At 27.8% G+C, this 20758-nt stretch overlaps 8 protein-coding genes across 12 annotated transcripts; 6 read left to right on the forward strand and 2 right to left on the reverse strand.

The window, feature by feature from the left end:
• Positions 1-92: 92 nt before the first annotated feature.
• On the forward strand, positions 93-1015 carry LOC122629955. Its single transcript, XM_043813907.1, has 3 exons — positions 93-216; positions 355-572; positions 661-1015. Exons 1-3 carry the CDS (start codon positions 145-147, stop codon positions 968-970), a joined length of 600 nt encoding a protein of 199 aa, XP_043669842.1. The 5' UTR covers positions 93-144; the 3' UTR covers positions 971-1015.
• LOC122629941 (GATOR complex protein NPRL3) lies at positions 493-19222 on the forward strand. 2 transcript variants are annotated; one of them, XM_043813883.1, is made up of 8 exons: positions 493-510; positions 17054-17254; positions 17326-17600; positions 17667-17762; positions 17843-18061; positions 18138-18471; positions 18542-18718; positions 18787-19222. In XM_043813883.1, exons 2-8 carry the CDS (start codon positions 17093-17095, stop codon positions 19159-19161), a joined length of 1638 nt encoding a protein of 545 aa, XP_043669818.1. In that variant the 5' UTR covers positions 493-510; positions 17054-17092; the 3' UTR covers positions 19162-19222. The 2 variants fall into 2 exon arrangements, with proteins under 2 accessions (XP_043669818.1, XP_043669820.1); XM_043813885.1 differs by having other exon boundaries at positions 17329-17600.
• On the forward strand, positions 1432-3604 carry LOC122629943 (serine--tRNA ligase, cytoplasmic). Its single transcript, XM_043813888.1, has 5 exons — positions 1432-2051; positions 2118-2402; positions 2480-2701; positions 2756-3012; positions 3092-3604. Exons 1-5 carry the CDS (start codon positions 1590-1592, stop codon positions 3342-3344), a joined length of 1479 nt encoding a protein of 492 aa, XP_043669823.1. The 5' UTR covers positions 1432-1589; the 3' UTR covers positions 3345-3604.
• LOC122629944 (pleiotropic regulator 1) lies at positions 3767-6320 on the forward strand. 3 transcript variants are annotated; one of them, XM_043813890.1, is made up of 10 exons: positions 3767-3918; positions 3996-4061; positions 4141-4247; positions 4321-4445; positions 4550-4827; positions 4947-5096; positions 5170-5364; positions 5433-5551; positions 5635-5814; positions 5919-6320. In XM_043813890.1, the coding sequence occupies exons 2-10, from the start codon at positions 4059-4061 to the stop codon at positions 6160-6162; spliced, it is 1401 nt and encodes a 466-aa protein (XP_043669825.1). In that variant the 5' UTR covers positions 3767-3918; positions 3996-4058; the 3' UTR covers positions 6163-6320. The 3 variants fall into 3 exon arrangements, with proteins under 3 accessions (XP_043669825.1, XP_043669824.1, XP_043669826.1); XM_043813891.1 differs by having other exon boundaries at positions 3771-4061; positions 5919-6072; positions 6163-6320; XM_043813889.1 differs by having other exon boundaries at positions 3769-4061.
• LOC122629951 (tubulin-folding cofactor B) lies at positions 5858-7721 on the reverse strand. The gene is made up of 6 exons (XM_043813902.1): positions 7310-7721; positions 7066-7209; positions 6896-6983; positions 6524-6788; positions 6313-6442; positions 5858-6193 (listed from the first exon to the last, which is right to left on the reverse strand). The coding sequence occupies exons 1-5, from the start codon at positions 7427-7429 to the stop codon at positions 6325-6327; spliced, it is 735 nt and encodes a 244-aa protein (XP_043669837.1). The 5' UTR covers positions 7430-7721; the 3' UTR covers positions 5858-6193; positions 6313-6324.
• Positions 7861-10658, reverse strand: LOC122629940 (sentrin-specific protease 1-like). Its single transcript, XM_043813882.1, has 2 exons — positions 10251-10658; positions 7861-10086 (listed from the first exon to the last, which is right to left on the reverse strand). The coding sequence occupies exon 2, from the start codon at positions 9961-9963 to the stop codon at positions 8263-8265; it is 1701 nt and encodes a 566-aa protein (XP_043669817.1). The 5' UTR covers positions 9964-10086; positions 10251-10658; the 3' UTR covers positions 7861-8262.
• On the forward strand, positions 10820-11945 carry LOC122629952 (pleckstrin homology domain-containing family J member 1-like). The gene is made up of 2 exons (XM_043813903.1): positions 10820-11092; positions 11362-11945. Exons 1-2 carry the CDS (start codon positions 11002-11004, stop codon positions 11841-11843), a joined length of 573 nt encoding a protein of 190 aa, XP_043669838.1. The 5' UTR covers positions 10820-11001; the 3' UTR covers positions 11844-11945.
• LOC122629948 lies at positions 12760-15655 on the forward strand. 2 transcript variants are annotated; one of them, XM_043813895.1, is made up of 6 exons: positions 12760-12865; positions 13303-13549; positions 13703-13805; positions 13956-14220; positions 14954-15107; positions 15313-15655. In XM_043813895.1, exons 2-6 carry the CDS (start codon positions 13303-13305, stop codon positions 15504-15506), a joined length of 963 nt encoding a protein of 320 aa, XP_043669830.1. In that variant the 5' UTR covers positions 12760-12865; the 3' UTR covers positions 15507-15655. The 2 variants fall into 2 exon arrangements, with proteins under 2 accessions (XP_043669830.1, XP_043669831.1); XM_043813896.1 differs by having other exon boundaries at positions 13956-14208.
• Positions 19223-20758: the final 1536 nt, after the last annotated feature.

Consider the following 20758-nt stretch of genomic DNA (forward strand, 5'->3'; position numbering starts at 1 on the left):
AGTAATGTATGTTGTATCGACATGTGACTATCGCTCATTGTTTGACATTGAAATATTGCAACAAGAAATTGTACTAAAAAATTTTACATATTAGTGATAGACGAAATAACCGATTGATTAATTTTATATCACAACATATTCATTATGATGGGAAATATTAGTGACGTGTACTATCTCTTACAACTGATACTTCCAGAAGTTTATGTTTACATACACGTACGTTTCTATATTTAACCTTAAAAAAAATGTTAATAAAAAGAGATATGTGTATATATTTTGTGACAGCACAAAAATAGTAGTTGCGTTTTTTTTTTTTTTTTATTATTTTTTTATTTTTGTGCGCTTTTTTTAAAGGATTCTATTCTCCGCGAACTCCCATGGCCTGATGAGTCAAACGACGATGATATGGATAATCTAGAATCAAAAACTCGTAATAACATCCCTAGACACATATCCTCGGATTTAATAACTCTTCCTTTTATATGTGTTTTGTTATTTATTATTCTAATAATTTTTGAGAAATTTTTCAAGAACGATAGTAATCATTATGCTTCAGCTACCAACATATCCATGTGAGTTTCGTCGAATGAAATAAAAAATGATAATTATTCAATGTTATTATGAGAACATTACATCTTTCGAATAATAGATCTGATTTAGACCTAACGATCTGCCAATGGTATATGCAAACACCAGGATAACAGATCCTTTACATTCCTGTGGTGATACATTTTTTTCTCAAGAAATTCTTCAACCAAGTAATCCTCTTCAATCTATATGCATGAAGTCACAGCAATCGAAGAATTTGAATTTACCGGGCTCTTCGATTACGAAGGTACATTCTGAACATTTGCAACATTCTCAAAGTACGCAAACGAGCTTGAGAATTTTAAGTAAAGCTACTAAATCACAAGAATGGGTTGTACGACGTACCAGAAGTGGTCAAATTTATGGAAAATATCCTGTATAAATGATAAAAACGTTTCTCTATTATAGAATTATTTTCTTTTTTTTTTTTTTTATCGACAGGATTGTTTTTATATTTATTGGATTTTACTGATTAGCAATTTTTTATAATTTTTTATTTTAATATCTCTCATTTTGTATAACAAAATTTATTTATTTATTTATATAAGAAATTTGCATTTATAACCTTTTAATTTCATATGCATTTATATATATATATATATCTTTTTAGTATGATTATTTACATCGATTAGGATTATGCTATGTTTCTTTGTATATGAATTTGTACAGACTTGTGTATTAAATTTATCTCTTTTATTGATATAAATTTTTTACTATATTTTTTGTATATTTTTCATATTATCCATATTTTGCGTATTCTAAAATCTACTAATGTTTTGTATGATTATCATTTTTTAATTAAAATAAATTTTTTTTTTTATATTAATTATGTGTATGTTAAATTGTGATATTTCTGTGAGAGAGAATAAAGAGATAGAGGGAGATCTGTAGTCATAAAATATAGAGTTTCAGAACGCATCGGAATAAAGTGCTACGATATTCGGTCCCACGTGGAATAGACGTTGCATTTGTCTACAAGAAATTAAAACATTTCGATAACCATGGTGCTAGATTTAGATCTATTTCGACAGGATAAAGGTTTTGATCCTGAAAAAATACGTGAAAATCAAAAGAAACGTTTCAAAGATGTAGCTTTAGTCGATTTAGTAGTGGAAAAAGATAAATATTGGCGACAGCTGCGTCACCGTGCTGACAATTTAAATAAAGTTAAAAATTTATGTAGCAAGGAAATTGGTGAAAAAATGAAAAAGAAAGAGCCTATTGGCGATAGTGACGTAGTACCTGAAGAAATCGCTAACAATTTAGATAATCTTGTATCCAATGATCTTAAACCATTGACTGTCAAACAGATCAAAAGTATTCGTACTTTGATTGATACTGCTATTCAATGTAACGACGAAAATTTAAGTTTAACAGAGTCTGAAAGAAACAGTGCACTTAGAGAAGTAGGCAATCATTTACACGAATCTGTACCAGTCAGTAATGACGAAGAAGAAAATAAGGTATAAACTAATTTTAAACGATACAAATATATATCATACATTTAATAAATCTTTTGAAAATTGTAGGTAGAAAGAACTTATGGGGATTGTACTGAAAGAAAGAAATATTCTCACGTAGATCTGATACACATGATTGATGGAATGGATGGTGAACGTGGAACTTTAGTTTCTGGTGGAAGGGGATATTTTTTAACTGGACCTGCAGTTTTTTTGCAACAAGCACTTATAGATTTAGCCTTAAGAAAATTACTTGATAAAGATTACAAACCGTTATATACTCCATTTTTTATGCGTAAAGATGCAATGCAAGAAGTTGCACAGCTTTCTCAATTTGACGAGGAATTATATAAGGTCACATATATGTTACAATTTATATAAGATATTGTTTAGCAATTAAGTATATTAATGAATAATCTTATTTTTTTTAGGTCATTGGTAAAAGTAGTGAACGTAATGAAGATAAAGATATGGAAGAAAAGTACTTGATAGCTACATCAGAACAACCAATTGCTGCCTTTCATCGGAATGAATGGATTCCAGAAAATGCTTTACCTGTAAGATATGCTGGAATTTCTACTTGTTTTAGGCAAGAAGTTGGATCTCATGGACGTGATACCAGAGGAATTTTTAGAGTTCATCAATTTGAAAAGGTAATTTAAATATTCTATTTTTATCAGTAAAATTCATTATGTACTTATACACAGGTAGAACAATTTTGTTTAACTTCACCTTATGATAATAAGTCATGGGAAATGATGGAAGAAATGATAAGCAATGCAGAAGAATTTTATAAAGAACTTGAAATTCCCTATCGTATTGTGAATATTGTCTCTGGTGCTCTTAATCATGCAGCTTCTAAAAAACTCGATTTAGAAGCATGGTTTCCTGGTTCTGGTGCATTTCGTGAACTTGTATCCTGCAGTAATTGTTTAGATTATCAAGCAAGAAGACTTTTAGTTAGGTATATTATTATTTTTTTTTTTTTTAATTTAACAATTAATTTTTAATTATTTTAAACGATACATGATCATATTTTTCAGATATGGTCAAACTAAGAAAATGAATACAGCAACTGATTATGTCCATATGTTAAATGCAACAATGTGTGCAGTTACTCGTGTTATATGTGCAATTTTGGAAGTACATCAAACAGAAACTGGTATTAAAGTACCAAAAGTTCTTTCTCGTTTTATGCCTTCCAAATATGATGAAGAAATTCCTTTTGTTAAGCCTGCTCCAATTGATGAGGCTGAAACAAAAAAACAAAAAAAAACAAAAGAACATGCTGCATAATAAATTTAAAGGGGCTATAGCAAATTTATGCATTTTTATCAATTGTATTTATTTAAGTTTAATTAAGACATAGGATAAATATAAATAATGTATAATTTAAACTATGCACTTTTTATAGTTTTTAAGCTATACATGTATGTATATGTATGTTTATACTTCATTGCTACAATGCTTACTACAAAAAATTCTTTAACTCAAAATGATGAAAATCTTGCAGCAAAATAAAATCTTACAATAAACTTGCTATTCTGCCATATAAACAAATTTTTTATTTTATGTGTTATCTGTTCTCTGAAATTTTTTATTTTTTCCAAGAAATTTTTCCTCAATATTTCTTATATTGATGAAATAAAACGTAATGGTTTTGAAATATTATCAAATATGGAGTGAGATTAGCCAATATTCTTGTGTCACTATCTATTTATTTAGTAATTTTTTTTTTAATTCTTTCATATATAAAAATCATTATGATTAGATTTTTTATTTAATAGTTCGTCAATATTACTTTATGTCAATTTGAAACTTTCATCTCTAATATATAAAACCTTTTACCTGATGGATAGCAATTCTCATTGTAAGCTTTCAGCCATTACCACTGATATCGCCTTTACATTTTTCGAATGATCCCTCACGAGAGGTTATAATTTTTAGCCTAAAACTAAGACTGCCAAATGATAGGATTATAATTTCGCTGTTATTTACTATTGATACAACATGGTAAATAAAATGATTACATATATTATATAAATATTTATTCACTTATCACATTTAAGTTAAATATTTTTTATGTTTTTAGGATGTTCAAAGACATTCTGTGCATACACTTGTATTTCGATCATTAAAAAGAACACATGATATGTTTCTATTGAATCAAGGTACTTTACCACCGGTAGATCAAAACCTGTAAGTACATAAAATTTTTTATAAATGTATTTTTGATATTATATGTAAAAATGACGTAATACTTTGTTAATAGTCAAAATATGAAAAAATCTGTAAAGGCCAAAGATTGTTATGGTCCTGTGATGGAACGTGTTAAACACAATATGATGACAAAAGTACAAAATGAAAATGACAATCCAGATCCACCGCCGCCAGGGGGTATGAAATTTTTATTGTTATTCATAATAATAATGTTTCAATAATAATTTAATAATAATAAGAATAAGCAACAAAATAATATATAAGTAATTTGTACTTTTTAGACGAATCCTTTGGTAGAAATGCTCCTTCTGCAGTTATAACATATCATCCTACACCAAGTAACATTGTAGCAACTACAACATCTACGTTAGGAAACAATACTGCTAATACTACAGTTGCTATACCTATTAAGAAAGCTCCTTCTATGGCAAAGCCAAAATGGCATGCACCATGGAAATTGTACAGAGTAATAAGTGGTCATCTTGGTTGGGTACGGTGCTGTGCCATTGAACCTGGAAATGAATGGTTTGCTACTGGATCTGCAGATAGAGTAATCAAAGTATGAGAATATTGCTATTTTATATTTCTTGATATCATTTTCATATGGTGCACAAATTCATAATAGATCTACTTTGATATTATTTCAAAAGGATAATTATTGAAAGATAAATGTTTTAGATATGGGATCTTGCAACAGGTAAATTAAGAGTATCCTTAACTGGTCACATAAACAGTGTTCGTGGCCTGGCAGTCTCACAAAGGCATCCATATTTATTCTCTTGTGGTGAAGATCGTCAAGTTAAATGTTGGGACTTGGAATACAATAAGGTTCATTTATATTTCAATTGTAGTACACTATTTCATCATAGAAATTATTTATAAAATATTAAATTCTTTGTAGGTTATAAGACATTATCATGGTCATTTATCAGCTGTGTATTCTATGGCTTTGCATCCTAGCATAGATGTATTAGTGACAGCAGGTAGAGATTCCACTGGCAGAGTATGGGATATGCGTACTAAAGCTAATGTTCATACCTTGGTTGGTCATACTAACACTGTTGCCAGTGTAATTTGCCAAACAGCAGAACCTCAAGTAAGTTAATATATAAATAAATCACAGCTATTGTAAATGATGTATCAACCTTGAATCTCTAATTTTAGGTAATCACAGGGAGTCATGATTGTACAATACGTTTATGGGATTTAGCAGCAGGCAAATCGAGAGCTACTTTGACAAATCACAAAAAGAGTGTGAGAGCAGTTACATTCCATCCATCATTGTTAGTATCATTGTTTAGTATTACAGTATTAAAATATTATATAATTTATGCAAAATTATAACAGAACATTCGTGAATTTTTAGATATATGTTCGCATCTGCATCGCCTGATAATATTAAACAATGGAAATGTCCAGAAGGAAAATTTATCCAAAATTTGTCAGGACACAATGCCATAGTTAATTGTTTAGCTGTTAATGAAGATGGAGTATTAGTTTCTGGAGCAGACAATGGTACTATGCATCTTTGGGATTGGAGAACAGGGTAAATATTAATTTTATTTGGAACATCTAAATATGATAAAACATTTTACTTTGTTATGTATAAATTTAATTTTAAAATGTCTTGCATATTATCTAAATTTTTAGATACAATTTTCAACGATTACAAGCTCCAGTTCAACCTGGCTCAATGGATAGTGAAGCTGGTATATTTAGTATCACATTTGACATATCTGGTACTCGTATGATTACTACAGAGGCAGATAAAACAATAAAAGTTTACAAAGAAGATAATACTGCTGTATGTACTTTTTGCAAATATATTAAATGCAGTGCAATTACAAAGACGAAAAAGCTTCATATTTATATAAATTGTTTATATTATTTTTAGACTGAAGAATCTCATCCTGTCAACTGGAGACCTGATATAATAAAACGAAGGAAATATTAAACAATAATTATAATAATTTAAGAGGAGTAACTTTACAATTACTTTTAATTTAACATTTGTATTTAATTAGGAAAAATACAAGACAATTACCTATTTTATATATTAAAGTTCTTCATCCAAATCAAACTCTTCTTCTGGAAAATCTCCAACTTTTACATGTGCTGGTTTCACAAATCCACCATATTTAGGTAAACACTCAAAATATTTCTTTTCATTCACACTATAAATAGATATTCCCTAACATCGATTTTTTTTTTTAAATATATAAAGAAACACTATAATTTATTTTAGCATTACTCACGTCCCATTATTTTTACCAAGTGGTTCGTCATATTTTACACCAATCCACCAACCTTCTTTAAATTCTGTTTTGCCGACATACATAATTGTAGCTCTGCGTTTAGGCTGATTCGGAACACAAACTTCACATCTATCACCTACTTTGCATAATTCTGCAGCAGTTTTTTCTGCTTCTTCTTCCCTCAATTTTTCTTCTGCTCTCCTTTTCATATCTGCTTCATTGTATTTTCCTAATTTATTTTTTTCTAAAAATGCCTTTACTGTATCTACAATATAATTATAATTCTTTTACAAAATATATTGTCCTATAGAAAATACTGATACTTATCATTATTATTTAGGCTTGTTCTCTGTAACTCGTATAAATTTATACCTGATCTTTTAGCATAATCTTCCTCAGATATTTCAAATTTTTCAACCTTACTCAGATCCTCTTCTGTGCGTGAAAAATTATCTATAACCTACAATTTTATTAAAATGCTTGTATGATCTTATTATTAAAATCAAGATAAATGTTACTTCTTTTTTGCAAATATATTATACATGTATTCTCATCCCATCATCAATTGGATATGATCCTAAAAAACGTTGTCCATCATCTAATTTACAAACCAAACTATCATTTTTATCATATACTTCTATCATCATTGTTATTGGATTTCCTCCTGTGAGTAATTCCAATTTTCCCTATAATTGCCAAAAAGGTTTTACAATCCTTATATTAAATATAATTATGTAAAAAAAAAAAATATAAAAGATAGTTCTTATTCATTAAAATATATAATACCTTAAATTCATCGATTGTAATACCCTTTTGAAATCTTCTTTCTACACAAGAATTTTGATGACCAGAGTTTGTAATACTCAAATTTATAAAATCAGATGTAATAATCTTATAATCACTCATTTTTATTTCAAATAGAATGAAATTATTATCAAATTTTGTTACCGGCAACTTTTGACGTATCTCCTATGAATCGGAGGTTAAGTGTCAGCAGTAACTATCGGAGTGACTGTATTGCGGAATTCAATACTTTCTATTTACATCTGTATATATTTATGTATGACGTAACATTGATACAAATTAATAATGATGATGTAAAAACAACTAACAAAGAATAATTTAAACGTGTAGGACGAAACAAATACATCAGGTTTAGATATAAATAAATCATACATATGTATACATCCTTACCAATCCCCACCCCCGCACACAATTCCAAATAATTTACAATGTACGAAGTATCTAATTTAAATAGAATTCAAATACTTATATTACGTTACAACATAATATTATGAAAATATTTATAAAAGGAATTTTTTTTTATAAATAAGTCATTTTCAGTTTGTTCATGGTTTATTAAATAACTAAATGTGTTATTTGTTATATAAGTAATATTACTATTCGTGTACGGTTAATTAACAAAAAATAATTTCTACAAAACACTTAAGCTGACTTATGTATCAGAGTAACTTCATTTTTTATGATTCAATTATATTTGTTTCTTCATATGTTATATATGTTCTCAATGAATGAAAAAAAATAATAGAGAGGACTTCAGTAGTATTAAATAATGTACATACTATCACATTTCAATAATGATTTTTTAACTTCAAATTTATAATTCATGTACATTTGTTGAGATGGAAATATTTTATACTATGATCATGATATTTTCATATGAATCAAATTATTGTGCTTCTATTTAATTTATAATGATTATTTTTCCTTTTTTATTTTTACAGAAGTTTGTTTTTTAATATTTCATAAGCCATTTTATTCCTAAAATATGGCATGTCCTCCTGAGAAAATGTTATTTTCCTATTTGCGCATATATATTCTGCAAACATACAGGAAAATACGCCACAATCACTCCCATTCATTTGTTGTGGAATGTTCTTTACAGATACTAATTTCCAATCATTTGTATCAAACGGTTTCTTCTTTTTATCCATACTTTCTTCTTCAAGATATCGTCTTAATGCTGACAAACACTTGGGATTACTGCTGCCCATACTATCATAATAACATATAGACTTATTTCTAAAATCAATTATTGACATACACCAGTGAATACCTAAGTGTATAGGAACAACTATAATATCTTGAACAAATATATCAATCTTCCTCGTCCATCGTTTTAGAGATGAATGTCCACCAGAAAGTAGTTTTGGATAAAAAAATGTATTCATTGCATGAACATTGGGGAACTTATCATTTGTACCTCTACTTATTAATAAATTCATGTAAAAGTTAATGACTTCGTCATTTAACCAATTTAGATCTGCCAAAGTATTAATATCTTTTCTTGTTATCCTCAATCCATAAGCTTCTACCAGAACTTCATCAGGAGGTTTAGTTATAAAAGCATTTTTAACTTCTTTTAACATTTCTTCTGTAAAAGTAGGTAACGGCGGGTATTCTGCATCTTCTGTTTCGTCTAATACCGCCTCGCATAATCTTGTAGAACGCGCTAACCTTTCTTCCAAAGCTGTTTCTCGTGCTAATTGATTTTGTTTTGATAAAACACGCATCATCTTTTTAAGCTCTTCAGCTTCTTTATAATGTTGTTCAATACGTTCATTATAACGTTTTGCTACTTGTGGAACAAAATCTCCTCTCGTCACAACTTTTGCTGCTAGTTTATCACGTAAAGTATTAGTTGCTACAGTTTCAACATAATTATCTTGCATAGGTTTTACAGTTGGATGTTTAATATATTTGAGAAATCGTATTTCATTAGATGGTAACTGAAAGGAGTCGTCCTTTTTATTTTCTTTCATTATAGGAATTATTCTCTCTTTTTCTTTTTTTGCTGTATTTAATAGAGACCATCTTGAATAGCAAGCAGTTTGCGAAATATTAGATTTACTTTGTGATTTACACAGAGTTGATTTATTAACTTTATCTATTTCAAGAACTTTCACACACTTTTGTATGGGTTGACGCTCATCAGACTTGTTAAGTTTCTTGTGTGGAAGAAAATTTTGCAACAATTCTCCATATTGATTTTTTTGTTTTAATTGATAAGTATTTATAAGCGTAGGACACTTGCCTATGTTTACTTTTGTTAATTTATTTTCTTTATTTGCAAAATATCCCATGTTTAATTTATTGCAATTTGTTGTAGTAAAAGGAGATTTCGAGATGGAAGTTGAAGGTAAATTTTCAAAAGATGTGTAACACTTCTTATTATGAGCACCATTTACTCTGTTAGATGAATTTTTTGAAGGATATTTACTTTCAGCAAGTTCAACATCATCATTATCACTATCATCAATTTCAAAGTATTCTTCTTCAGTATGAGTCGTTTTATGATTACAACATTGTTTTTTAGGTGTTATAAATTCATTTTCATAGCCGTAAGAACCGGCTCTGCGCTTCCTAGATCCTTCGTCTGCCCATCCAAATAATTTTTTTAAAAACTCAAACATCATCATGGTTAGAATGAATAAGCCAAAATAACATGTACAAAGTTTGTACAATTTCTTTCACTATGTCCATCAAGTATGTTTTATTTTGCTTCTTTTTAAACTTTAGTATAGTTTTAAATGTAGTTGTATCTAAAGAGAAAATTAATACAAATATCTATATATTAATAAAACATATCTGTTTTAAGGAACTGAGGGAGAAAGAGAGAAAAAAAAAGAAAGAGAGAAATAAATACAAACGCCGTAAGCTTTTATACAAGCAAAAAAATAAGTAAAATTTAAATTATAGTACTTACATTGATCTTATATTACACCTGTGCCGCATATATATAATTTAAGGTATTGTTTGTGTTAAATTTTGATATCTCCATAATGTATATATATTTCCTGTTCATAAACGAATTAAGGATCTCCTTGATTAGGTTTGCAGTTCAAACTTGGAAGATCGTTTTTAATAATAACCTTTTATTATGGAACACACGAGGAAGATGTAAAGCACAGATCGTACACACATTCAATTTCACACGTATAATATTTTGAACATAAACTGTGACTCCACATTGTACGTCATCGATTATTTCAAGCAATTCAAAAGATTGACAATTCTAACGATATCGCTTTAAAGATGAAATCTATAGCGCGCCACCTCGTGAAATTAAATATCCTTATTAATTATTTTTATATTAAAACTATGAAAAAATCAGTAATACTAATTGTGTTCTTTTTTTAATAAAAATGATAAATAGTAAAATTTAATTCTATTTTTTTTCTGTAGATGGCACTAGAAAGCACACTGTTCTTTTCATTATTTTTCCTATCTTATTATATTAGTAAGCTATGATGCTATAACAGTCTCTGGCAGCACTGTTCAGCATTGTTGATTCGAATATTGAATGGTTATGCGCATTATAGATACTACTTTGTTATTTGAGTCATACTGCTATGACAGCTTATCGAATATAGAGTATTTTTATATATATACATGTAGTATATTTATATTTGCGAAGTTACTGACAGAAGCAAAGTTTGCGAAGAAATATTATCCAAATGAAATTTAACGAAAAAGAACTCGCAGAATTAAGTAGTGGCGCCGCTGATTTAGAAGGGCGTCTGAATCATAAACGGGCACACAAGTCAGGTTAATTGAATTTAATAAAGATTTATATATTTCAATTAGTGTCAATTTTTTTAGTTTGTTCGATTTTATTGATCGATTCTTAAAATAAATTGCATGGATATAAACGTTTGTGAAGTTTTAGATTTTTTACAATGAAGTTATGTTGAAAATGTGTGGTCAATATTAAATTGAACATTTTTCTACAATAAAAATTTATTAATTTTATTACGTTCTTGATATTCTTATATAATCATTCGATACACTTAACCATTATTATTATTGTTTTTCAGGATCCAAAGAGAGATGGTTTAAATTAAAGTACAATCTATTATTTTATTTTAATATTAACGAAATAGGCCAAATTGACACTCGACAACCAGCTGGCGTAATTGTTTTGGAAAATTATAATATTAATCTTGACATGTTTGAAGGAGCATTTGCGTTTAGTATATCTTTTCGAGATGAACATGATAAAAGACATATTCTGAGTGGTCGCTCTGAAGATCAAGTAGAACAATGGGTTGCAGCACTTAAACAAGCTAGTTATGAATATTGGAGATCTCAGTTAATTGTACTTCAAGAAACATTATGTAGAAAAACAGGAAAAGATCCATTATTGATGCAGCTTAGAAATCAGGGTATCATTAGAGATGAAGCTTGGGAACCTGCATCAAGTTTTCGATCACATGTACAATCTTTTACAACATCAGTTGTATATACGTTGGCTAGACTAAATCCAGTACAAAAAGAAATGAATTTAATCGAATTTTAATTATACGTATAACAATCATTTTTTAGGCTGAACTTTGATAAGTAAATTAATTGGTAGTATTGTCGATAATAGATAGTTAATTATATTTTAAAATCATCAGAATATTTTAATTTATTTATTCCTTTTTGTGTACATCATCTGTAAGTTTATAAACTTGAACTGATCTTAGATAGTCCATTTTAAGCAAAAATATTTAGTTATAAATTTTTTTTTTTTTTTTTTTTTTAAGATTCATACAACGAAATGCAAAAAAAAAACTTATAACTGCCTAACTTTACAGTAAAAATATGAAGAACTTTTAATTATAATAATTGTAAAGAGATCTGAAAAGAGCATTCAATATTTTTGAAGATTATATTGAAAAATATACGTTTATACGATATAATCTCTAGTTACTTTGATACGTACATATAATTCCTAAGTAATTTATATGACGCTATAAATGAATAGAAAAAAATATCGGATCGATTTTAAATTTTGTAAATGAAAGTAATTATTCTTCTATGTCTATTTATATATATGGCTATTAATCTAGAAAATATTGTAATTTTTACGAAATAATGCAAAAACGAAAATAATTTTGTAAATAAATAATGTTGAAGAAAATGAGATTGCGAGTATCTAATCGACCCTACAAAAACTAATCCTTTAATACAATAAAATATTTTTAATATTGAAGTACATCTACGACATATCATAAATGTTACTTTTTTGTAATTTAAATTAAAAATGACAAAATATTTTTTTCTCTTTTTTTTTTGTTTTCACAAATTAATACATTTTTTGAAAAATTACAAAATTCGAGAGAGTTAGAATTATCATCTTAAAATGAATTACAACCCTCTCGTTCTTATATATGTATGTGTACGAATAAGTAGACGCATACATATAACATAAAATGCATGTAGCGAATCACACCATGAAATTTTCGCCCCCGCTCAATATAACGACGCTTGCGCCCTTATCTCGTAGAGTTCAGTGCTCGTTGTAATGCTACTGAAACGGAGGGTTGCTGCTCCGGGGTAAGATACCATTTTCATTGTCATTACGTATATTTACTATTTTTTTTTTGCTATATGCTTGAAACATTAACAAGAACGAAGCTTTGATCTTAATGAATTCATTCTTCATTAAATTATAAATCATATAAATTATTCGTCAATAATTTTGAGAAATATAAAATCAAGCACAAGTTTGTGTCGCTTTCGAGAATACGAAAGTGTTAAGAATGAATCATTGATTAAAAACATCGTTTGATTTATCGTATATGTGTTATTATGTATGAAATATTCAAAATAAGTAATTCGTAAAAGTGATAGAATATTTATACAATATATTCAAATTCAATATATGTGTGTATATATATATATATATATATATATAATTTGACGATATATTATTTATTTATATTATATATTAATTATATTTACACAAAGAAAAAATTTTGTCTTTTGAATAGATGAGAAATTCGGAAATTGGAGCTATTATCATGAAGAATTCTAGTTGTGCATCTTGCCCACTTGGTCCTCCCCCAGACATATTACATATACCGCCACCACCGTTTCCAGAATTTCTCCAACAAAGTTCGGATTTTTATCCAAATTTAGGCGCCCTGCCTTTCCCGCCAAACCTGAATGACAGTCCTTGCAAGCACCTATGCGATCGACATTCCGAAGGGGTGCAATATATTGAAATGCCAAAGCAAGGTAAATCAAGATGTCGATTATCTAATTTTATTTCTTTTTTATTTTATCAGTTTCTGTTTTTTTTTTCTTATTTAATTAAATTCCCACTCTTTTTTAACTTAGTATACGATTGAATGTTTTATTAATTTTTTCTCTTTCTTTCTTTTGTTTTAGGCACTGTTTTTGACGACACATGGTTATTAGTGCTGATATCATCTTGCGTCGGCGTCATACTGATTGGCATAATATTGGCTACGTTACTCTTGAAATGTAAATTGTAAGTATTCGTAATATTTCTCTGCAATATCGATGCAAAGTTTAAATCTAATATGAGGTAGGAAGGATCGTAGTTATTTAAAAAAAAAATCAGTCTCGAGATTCTAAAGAGAATTATCAATGTCGATGTATTTTTATATTTGTTTGGCAGAAGCAGAAATGGTAAAAATGGCGTAATATCTATGCCAAATGCAACAACCGGGATGCAAACGAAAAACGGAAGAATTCAGAACGAAGCTGTTTTATATCCTTGTGCTGCCGATACCATGCAAGATAGCCGTGTAATGTGGGCAACCCTTACACCACGTGGTACTACTAGACATTATTTAGAAGAACATACTTATGAAACTATCGGCGGTGGACAATTTCACAAGCGCGCTTGTTCGACGACACCAACCGAACATGTAAAACTGAAGGCAATTTAACAATCTTACGTTTGTATACGATGCTGCTTTCGAATGCAATTGAAAGAAAGAAAAAAAAAAAAAAAAAAAAAAAAACTGAATAAAAAAAAAAGAATAGCATAGGACCGTGTGATGATCTATGACGGAATAAAAATCGCAGTACGATAATAACGTATAAGTATACATATGTCCTTTGATAGTATAATCTATTTTTTATGCGCATAATCTTGATAGAAAGATAGAAAAAAGTTTTAATACATTTTACAAAATCTGTCCACTGTGATATTTATTTTTACGTCATTTCATAGATCAAACCTGTCATACATCTATAAATACAGTGGCGGTCAAATGCTACGACGCTACGAAAAGACAATTATTGGCAATTATTCAAAAAAACGAAAAACTCACGAAAGACAGATTTACGTTTGACTTGATATACCTGCTAATTATTTTGTCATCTCTTTTATTTTTTCGTTTATTAATAAAATTGTTGTATAGTAATAGTTTTTTTTTTTTTTTTTTTTTTTTTTTTACATAAACCTCGATGTACCTGTCCTACATTTTTCGACCGCCATTGTCTATAATAGATCATATTAGAAGCATGATTTGTAGACACATGGTAGGTAATTAGTTACATTGATTAAGAAAATAGAATAGCAGGCTAGATTTTCTATTTGAGAAAAGCTATGTTAAAAAATTGATCTATCCAATATCTAATTAATAAACGTCGAAATATATATTTTAGACGTATGCCGATCCTCCGGTTACAACTCCAGTACATGTCCGTCCGAAGGACGATAAAGCTTTTGATAATACTGCTTTTGTGGATTACGAAGAGCCCTTATCAGTAAAAACGGAGTATTATCAATTGAACGATGTTTTGGAACCAAGTGATGCAGGTAATATAAAAAGAAATAAATAAATAAAATTTAACTTATTAATATAATAAAAATTGTTTTATATATAATATTAATTATATAAAAAATTTAATATACAATTTTTTATATAATGTATTTATTATATATATCAATATATTTCTTTTATATAAAAAATATATAACAATTGTTTATATAATATTTCTAGAAATAATTATTTTAAATTTAGGTATTCTTACGATACAAAGGGGTACATTACGTCCCCATGTAAGTTCTCCCACGAGAATAGAACATCCGAATTTACCGCCACTCAATCTTCTTCCTCACAAGCGTAGCTCTAAGAAGGGCACTATTGGACAACACGCTTCGGATACACTACTGAGAAGCAGCATTACATCTTCCACCTATATACCTACAATATAATATATCACTTACCACCCTTTTTACCCCTTCCCTCGAAAATGCAATATAATAATCTAAACGCACCTTTTATATTCGCAGTTATCGTCAAATCTAGTTACTGTAAGTACACCATATCTATGTAAGTTGAATAAAAACGTCCTTAGCAAATACATTATTAAAACAATTATTATTATTTTATTTTTTACGCCATTTACATACAAGTCTATATAAATGTAATTATCAAGGCTCCTGTTTTTATAATACTTTAATACATCAATGAAATAGACGTATTTTTTGAACGATTTTGACGAACGTTTTCGTTTTAAAAATGAACGTTTGAACGAGGACAAACTTTTGAAAGCTTCGTTTCTTTTTTTGGAAAAAAAATTATATCACTAATAGATATTTTGTCGGGAATAGTTTATACATAAAAATAAAGCTTTTTCAAACATTCGAAAAACCTATGTCTTCGTCTTTAAAATGCAACCTTGTTCATCAAAATTGATTAAGAATAACGCTTGGACTCGCTGTTTACTCAAATGCTCTTTTTAATATTTTTCGTGACAAAAATATTTATTTTCATTTATTCTTACTTATTTTTATTTACGCTTTTTAAGTTACATGTCATATTTTCTATTATATTTATATTTGCCATTATAATCACATATTTCAAAATTCAAAATATTCATTAATAATTTTCTTTCTTTAATTGTTTTTGTATAAGTTTAATTGGAAATAGAAAGTATAAAATTTGTATAATCAACAAACACTTTTTGATTAATTTATTTTTAGAGAAATACAATTTGGCAAATTTCTTACTTTTATCGAACGTACTACACGTGCGAACGTACTCTCGTATATTACTGGACTGTTTGGTTATGTGCGAGAGAGTTATAACCTACAAGTTTATTACGGAGACAATAGTGGGGGTAGTTTCCCTATTATGTTCGTAGTTTATATTTTGTCCGTACCTATCGCTGAAGTCGTATACGCTGCGAGCGAAAGATCGTGAACAAAAACTGAACAAAAACTAATTGATGTGAAAACTGTTATAATGTATGGTTAAATTAACCAATTAGATCGTAACGTTTCAATTACGTCACAAAGAAGATATTTAAAAATCATTTATTATTTATTTATTTTTATCATGTTGTTAAAATTATTATTTTAATATGATAACAATATTAAAAATTATAGAAATATAAAGAGAAAATAATGAAACATTGTTTAATTTAATGAGACTAATTTAGTATTATTTGTATATAGGTTAAATGCAGTTATCTATGCATTTGCATTGCACAATTTGCAAGCGTTGAGTGATTCTTGCAAAAAAGTAAACGTATATGCATAAACGATCATGTTTAGGATCGTTCGGCGTTATTATGTACTTGTCAAAAGTTTGAATCTAATGTAGTTTATTATAAATTGTTATTATAAATTTTATCGAGCTGTCTTTTCCGAATAAAAATATTTGATATATTTTTTTTTTTTTATAAACGTATTTCTTATTTTTTGTTTAAGTAAGAATAACAATAATATCATCGTTCTTTATTTCGTTTTGGTTAGAAATTATTTTTAAAGAAAAATACAATTACTTGTAATTAAATATGGAAATCAATCCATTAAGTATAATTCTTGTAAAAAGTGATAGCAAGGGTGACAGACTTCTATTTCGATATCCACATATGATGAGTCATGTGCGCGACTCAAAACAATGCACAAAACGTAAAAATCCGTATTCCTTGACAACTACGGAAGATTTATTGCAGGTGAATTTGAGATTTATCACGTTGAAATATGTAATGATGTTGTAGTTAATTTCTTATTAGATCTTCATTAGCAGTCTCTACCATTTCCAACTTCTAACATAAACAATGGAAATCTTACTGGCTTAAAGGATGAAGTACTTTCAACATTATTTGCAGTTAAACCTGAATTATGCGAACAAAAATTTGAATTGAAAGTAAATGATGTTCGCTTCGTTGGACATCCTACTTTGATACCACAACGCGGTTTTAAAGAAGTCAATTCTTCTATGCTTTTTAATGTAGTCTTTGCTTTACAAGCCCAAGCAAGTCATTCTGTAGTAAAATGTTATTATGATTTAAGCAGAAGGTTTGTCCTATATAAATATTTAATAATCATAAAATTCGAGAGATAAATCATTTATTTTCATTTTAGATTGGGTATTGCATTAAGACACGAAGAAAAGAGATGTGGTTTTTTGACAGATGAAATTAAGATTATGGTATCAACTCATGATGAAATTACTGCTAGGTAAAAGAAATGTTTTTTGATTGTTTGTCATTTAACAGCAAGTATAAATTTTTAACATATATACATATATATATTTTTAGATCAGAGGGTGAAAGTGATAGCGACGAATCTCCATATGAATTGATACTACAGAAAAGCTTACTTGCTCGTAATCTAAAAACAGTCTTCAGTAGTATCAGTACATCTGGTATAATTAATATTATGATTAATAAATGGATACAAGTACGCTTTTGTCTTCCACAAAAGGTTCACCAATCATACAAGAAAGGTTTCTTTATTAATCCTGAGATTATTGATAGGTAAAAACAGCATAATTTTATGTAAACATATTTAGATAGTTTCTGACAAAAAAATAATATTAATAATTATTTACAGATGTTTAAACAGTTTAAGACCTTACCATGGACTACTTTTGTTAATTGAACCTTCAGATTTATTAGATTCATTGCCAATAGATTCTTCTCCAGCATTAAGACGTCTAATTCAAATGTATAATCCATTAAAGAGTCTACAAACATTAGCTGCTGATTCAGATTTAACACTGACACAAGTATTCCAATTGACTGGACATTTAGTTTATTGGGCTAAAGCTAGAATAATTTATCCACTTTGTGAAAGTAATGTTTATGTTGTATCACCAGATGCTATTTTATCTAATCAATTATTAGAAGCATTTTCTGAACAATTTTCAGGACTCTGTCTTTTACAAGTATGCACAGAATTATATTTCTTAGTTTACAAAATTTCACAAATCATAATCTATGCTGCATATTTTTTAGGTCATTAGTGATTTTTCCTTGCCAACATCAATTAGTCAAAAGTTAAATCCTTTAAGTCAACCTCAGCAACAAACTCAATTAGTAAAAGTCATCATATGGTTACTTAAAAATCATCTACTTTTGCAATTGCATACATATGTCCAATACATGCCAACAGTACATGGTCTCGTATTACCGGTAGGTAATGATAACTTTTTTTTTATAGTCTGTAAACATATATATAGATTACCTATTTTTTTTTAAAGGACTCGAAAGAGCAAGCCACTTTTGATGTAAATCATATTGATGAAACAGAGAATTCTTGGGATTTTGATGAAACTAATAAAGGAATAATTAGTGATGTAAAAGAAGAGCTATCTCATACTTTACATAAAAAAGATGTGTTCTACAATTATCCATCAGAAAGTTACGATATTCCGTCTGACGATAGAAAATTACTTGATAAATTGTGTCGTCTTGGATATTTTAATGGTGGACATCATCTAGAAGAAATAATGTATTTAGAAAATATTAGAAGATCTCAATTATTGCAAATATTAGATAAATTTAGAGATATATTGATAACACGTGAATGTGAAGATCCTGCAATAGATATGTTTCATACTCAGTTAGGATCTTAGTGATACTATTTTGTGTGATAGTACAGTAAGAATAATTGCAATTAAACAGTATTAAAATATTCTTCTATTGTCTTTGTATATCTTTTGAAATGATATCCTTTATAATCAACTTGAAAATAAAAATACATCAAATAAGCAAAATGCAATAGAAATGTAAATCTAATAAAATTATTAAAAGGCTTAATTTATATTTTACATATATTTTTAATTTTTGCATAAAAAGTTCCCATGATATATTTTCCAAAGTACTTATGTATTTACAAATTTTATGTTTTATACAGATAAAATGATAATATGACAATAGTGAGATTTATTTTATATATTTATTTATACAATAACCATTATAATAAATTATATATATAATATATATATATATATATTTATATTACGTGGTAGTGATAATATATTGCTAATGTTTGACACAATTTTGGCAAATAAGTTGGCTAATATAAGATATTGCCTTACGAGATTCGCACATTCAAATGCGACTAACGCGCATTATACTCATTATTTTTTGATTGGAATCACCACCAAGCCTCTATTTAATTTTGGACTTTGCTTTCATTGCAGTCATACTTATATCATACATATTAATAAACAACATAAGATGTTCTATTTGCTAACTATAATTATTATATAATTATTATAATAAAAAATTTGCAAAACTGACCTCTATTGCACAACTTGTTTGGATTTTTTAAGCTATCATGATATCAACATATAATCTTTATAAAGATTTTGATTTAAAGTTTTTTTGCATAAGTAATATTTTTTAATGTAAATATATATTTATTATTATAATCTTTCCATTGAACATGTTTCCTTAAACATCTTTTGCTATTTTTCAATATGTATGACTTATTTGAGAATCTAGCATTACATTACTTCTTAATAATCTTAATTAGAAGAACATTTGTTTCTGAAACATTTAATTATCTAATACAATAATCATAAAGCATATATATATATATATATGTAGTAAGTAAAACTCTTATACCAGAGGCAATAGTTCTATACATGTACATTGATTTCATTGGCAGTTTGAAATGTCTAAACAAATTTTAGTAAATGCACAGTCACTCTTAGTGTTTCTATATTAATTTTATGACATCTGTTGATGTTGATATATATATATATATATATGTATGTATATATATATATATATATATATATATATATATATATATATATATATATAGACACACACACACATACACATATATATATACACACACACCATTACACTTAAGAGAGTACTAACTATTACTAAAAAGGTCTCTTATTTATGATATGGGCCACATATTAGAAAGTAGGCAGCTATTATAAAATATTGATAATGCTAAAAAGACTGTTTATATATGCATTTTACAATTGACATAAAAGGAGAAACTTGATTTTATAAATTAAGAAGGATTTTTTATTTTCCTGCTTTTAATACTCTGAGTTATCGAACTACTATCGGGGTCAGATATAAGAATTTTTATTCTTAAATCTACATAATACCAAAGAGAAAAAATACTATTAAAAAAATAAAAAAAAAAAAAAATCAACTTCGATCATTACAATAATTACTAAAGCAGATGTATGGTCGACAGTT

This window comes from Vespula pensylvanica, chromosome 6, assembly GCF_014466175.1.
Source record: "Vespula pensylvanica isolate Volc-1 chromosome 6, ASM1446617v1, whole genome shotgun sequence".
NCBI classification, from domain to species: Eukaryota; Metazoa; Arthropoda; class Insecta; order Hymenoptera; family Vespidae; genus Vespula; species Vespula pensylvanica.

Bases quoted from the DNA above. Each gene is read 5' to 3' on its own strand.
- LOC122629951 (XM_043813902.1), bottom strand. From the start codon at position 7,429: ATGAGTGATTATAAGATTATTACATCTGATTTTATAAATTTGAGTATT. The intron at 7,210-7,309 runs GTATTATATATT...TGGCAATTATAG, and splicing joins TTACAATCGATGAATTTAAG to GGAAAATTGGAATTACTCAC. The intron at 6,443-6,523 runs GTGAGTAATGCT...ATCTATTTATAG, and splicing joins CTTGGTAAAAATAATGGGAC to TGTGAATGAAAAGAAATATT.
- LOC122629948 (XM_043813895.1), top strand. From the start codon at position 13,303: ATGAGAAATTCGGAAATTGGAGCTATTATCATGAAGAATTCTAGTTGT. The intron at 13,550-13,702 runs GTAAATCAAGAT...CTTTTGTTTTAG, and splicing joins TATTGAAATGCCAAAGCAAG to GCACTGTTTTTGACGACACA. The intron at 14,221-14,953 runs GCAATTTAACAA...TATATATTTTAG, and splicing joins CCGAACATGTAAAACTGAAG to ACGTATGCCGATCCTCCGGT.
- LOC122629940 (XM_043813882.1), bottom strand. From the start codon at position 9,963: ATGATGATGTTTGAGTTTTTAAAAAAATTATTTGGATGGGCAGACGAA.
- LOC122629952 (XM_043813903.1), top strand. From the start codon at position 11,002: ATGAAATTTAACGAAAAAGAACTCGCAGAATTAAGTAGTGGCGCCGCT. The intron at 11,093-11,361 runs GTTAATTGAATT...ATTGTTTTTCAG, and splicing joins TAAACGGGCACACAAGTCAG to GATCCAAAGAGAGATGGTTT.
- LOC122629955 (XM_043813907.1), top strand. From the start codon at position 145: ATGATGGGAAATATTAGTGACGTGTACTATCTCTTACAACTGATACTT. The intron at 217-354 runs GTACGTTTCTAT...CTTTTTTTAAAG, and splicing joins AAGTTTATGTTTACATACAC to GATTCTATTCTCCGCGAACT. The intron at 573-660 runs GTGAGTTTCGTC...GATCTGATTTAG, and splicing joins TCAGCTACCAACATATCCAT to ACCTAACGATCTGCCAATGG.
- LOC122629944 (XM_043813890.1), top strand. The intron at 4,446-4,549 runs GTATGAAATTTT...TGTACTTTTTAG, and splicing joins AGATCCACCGCCGCCAGGGG to ACGAATCCTTTGGTAGAAAT. The intron at 5,552-5,634 runs GTTAGTATCATT...GTGAATTTTTAG, and splicing joins GTTACATTCCATCCATCATT to ATATATGTTCGCATCTGCAT.
- LOC122629941 (XM_043813883.1), top strand. From the start codon at position 17,093: ATGGAAATCAATCCATTAAGTATAATTCTTGTAAAAAGTGATAGCAAG. The intron at 17,763-17,842 runs GTAAAAGAAATG...ATATATTTTTAG, and splicing joins CATGATGAAATTACTGCTAG to ATCAGAGGGTGAAAGTGATA. The intron at 18,719-18,786 runs GTAGGTAATGAT...TTTTTTTTAAAG, and splicing joins TACATGGTCTCGTATTACCG to GACTCGAAAGAGCAAGCCAC.
- LOC122629943 (XM_043813888.1), top strand. From the start codon at position 1,590: ATGGTGCTAGATTTAGATCTATTTCGACAGGATAAAGGTTTTGATCCT. The intron at 2,702-2,755 runs GTAATTTAAATA...ACTTATACACAG, and splicing joins GAGTTCATCAATTTGAAAAG to GTAGAACAATTTTGTTTAAC. The intron at 3,013-3,091 runs GTATATTATTAT...CATATTTTTCAG, and splicing joins GCAAGAAGACTTTTAGTTAG to ATATGGTCAAACTAAGAAAA.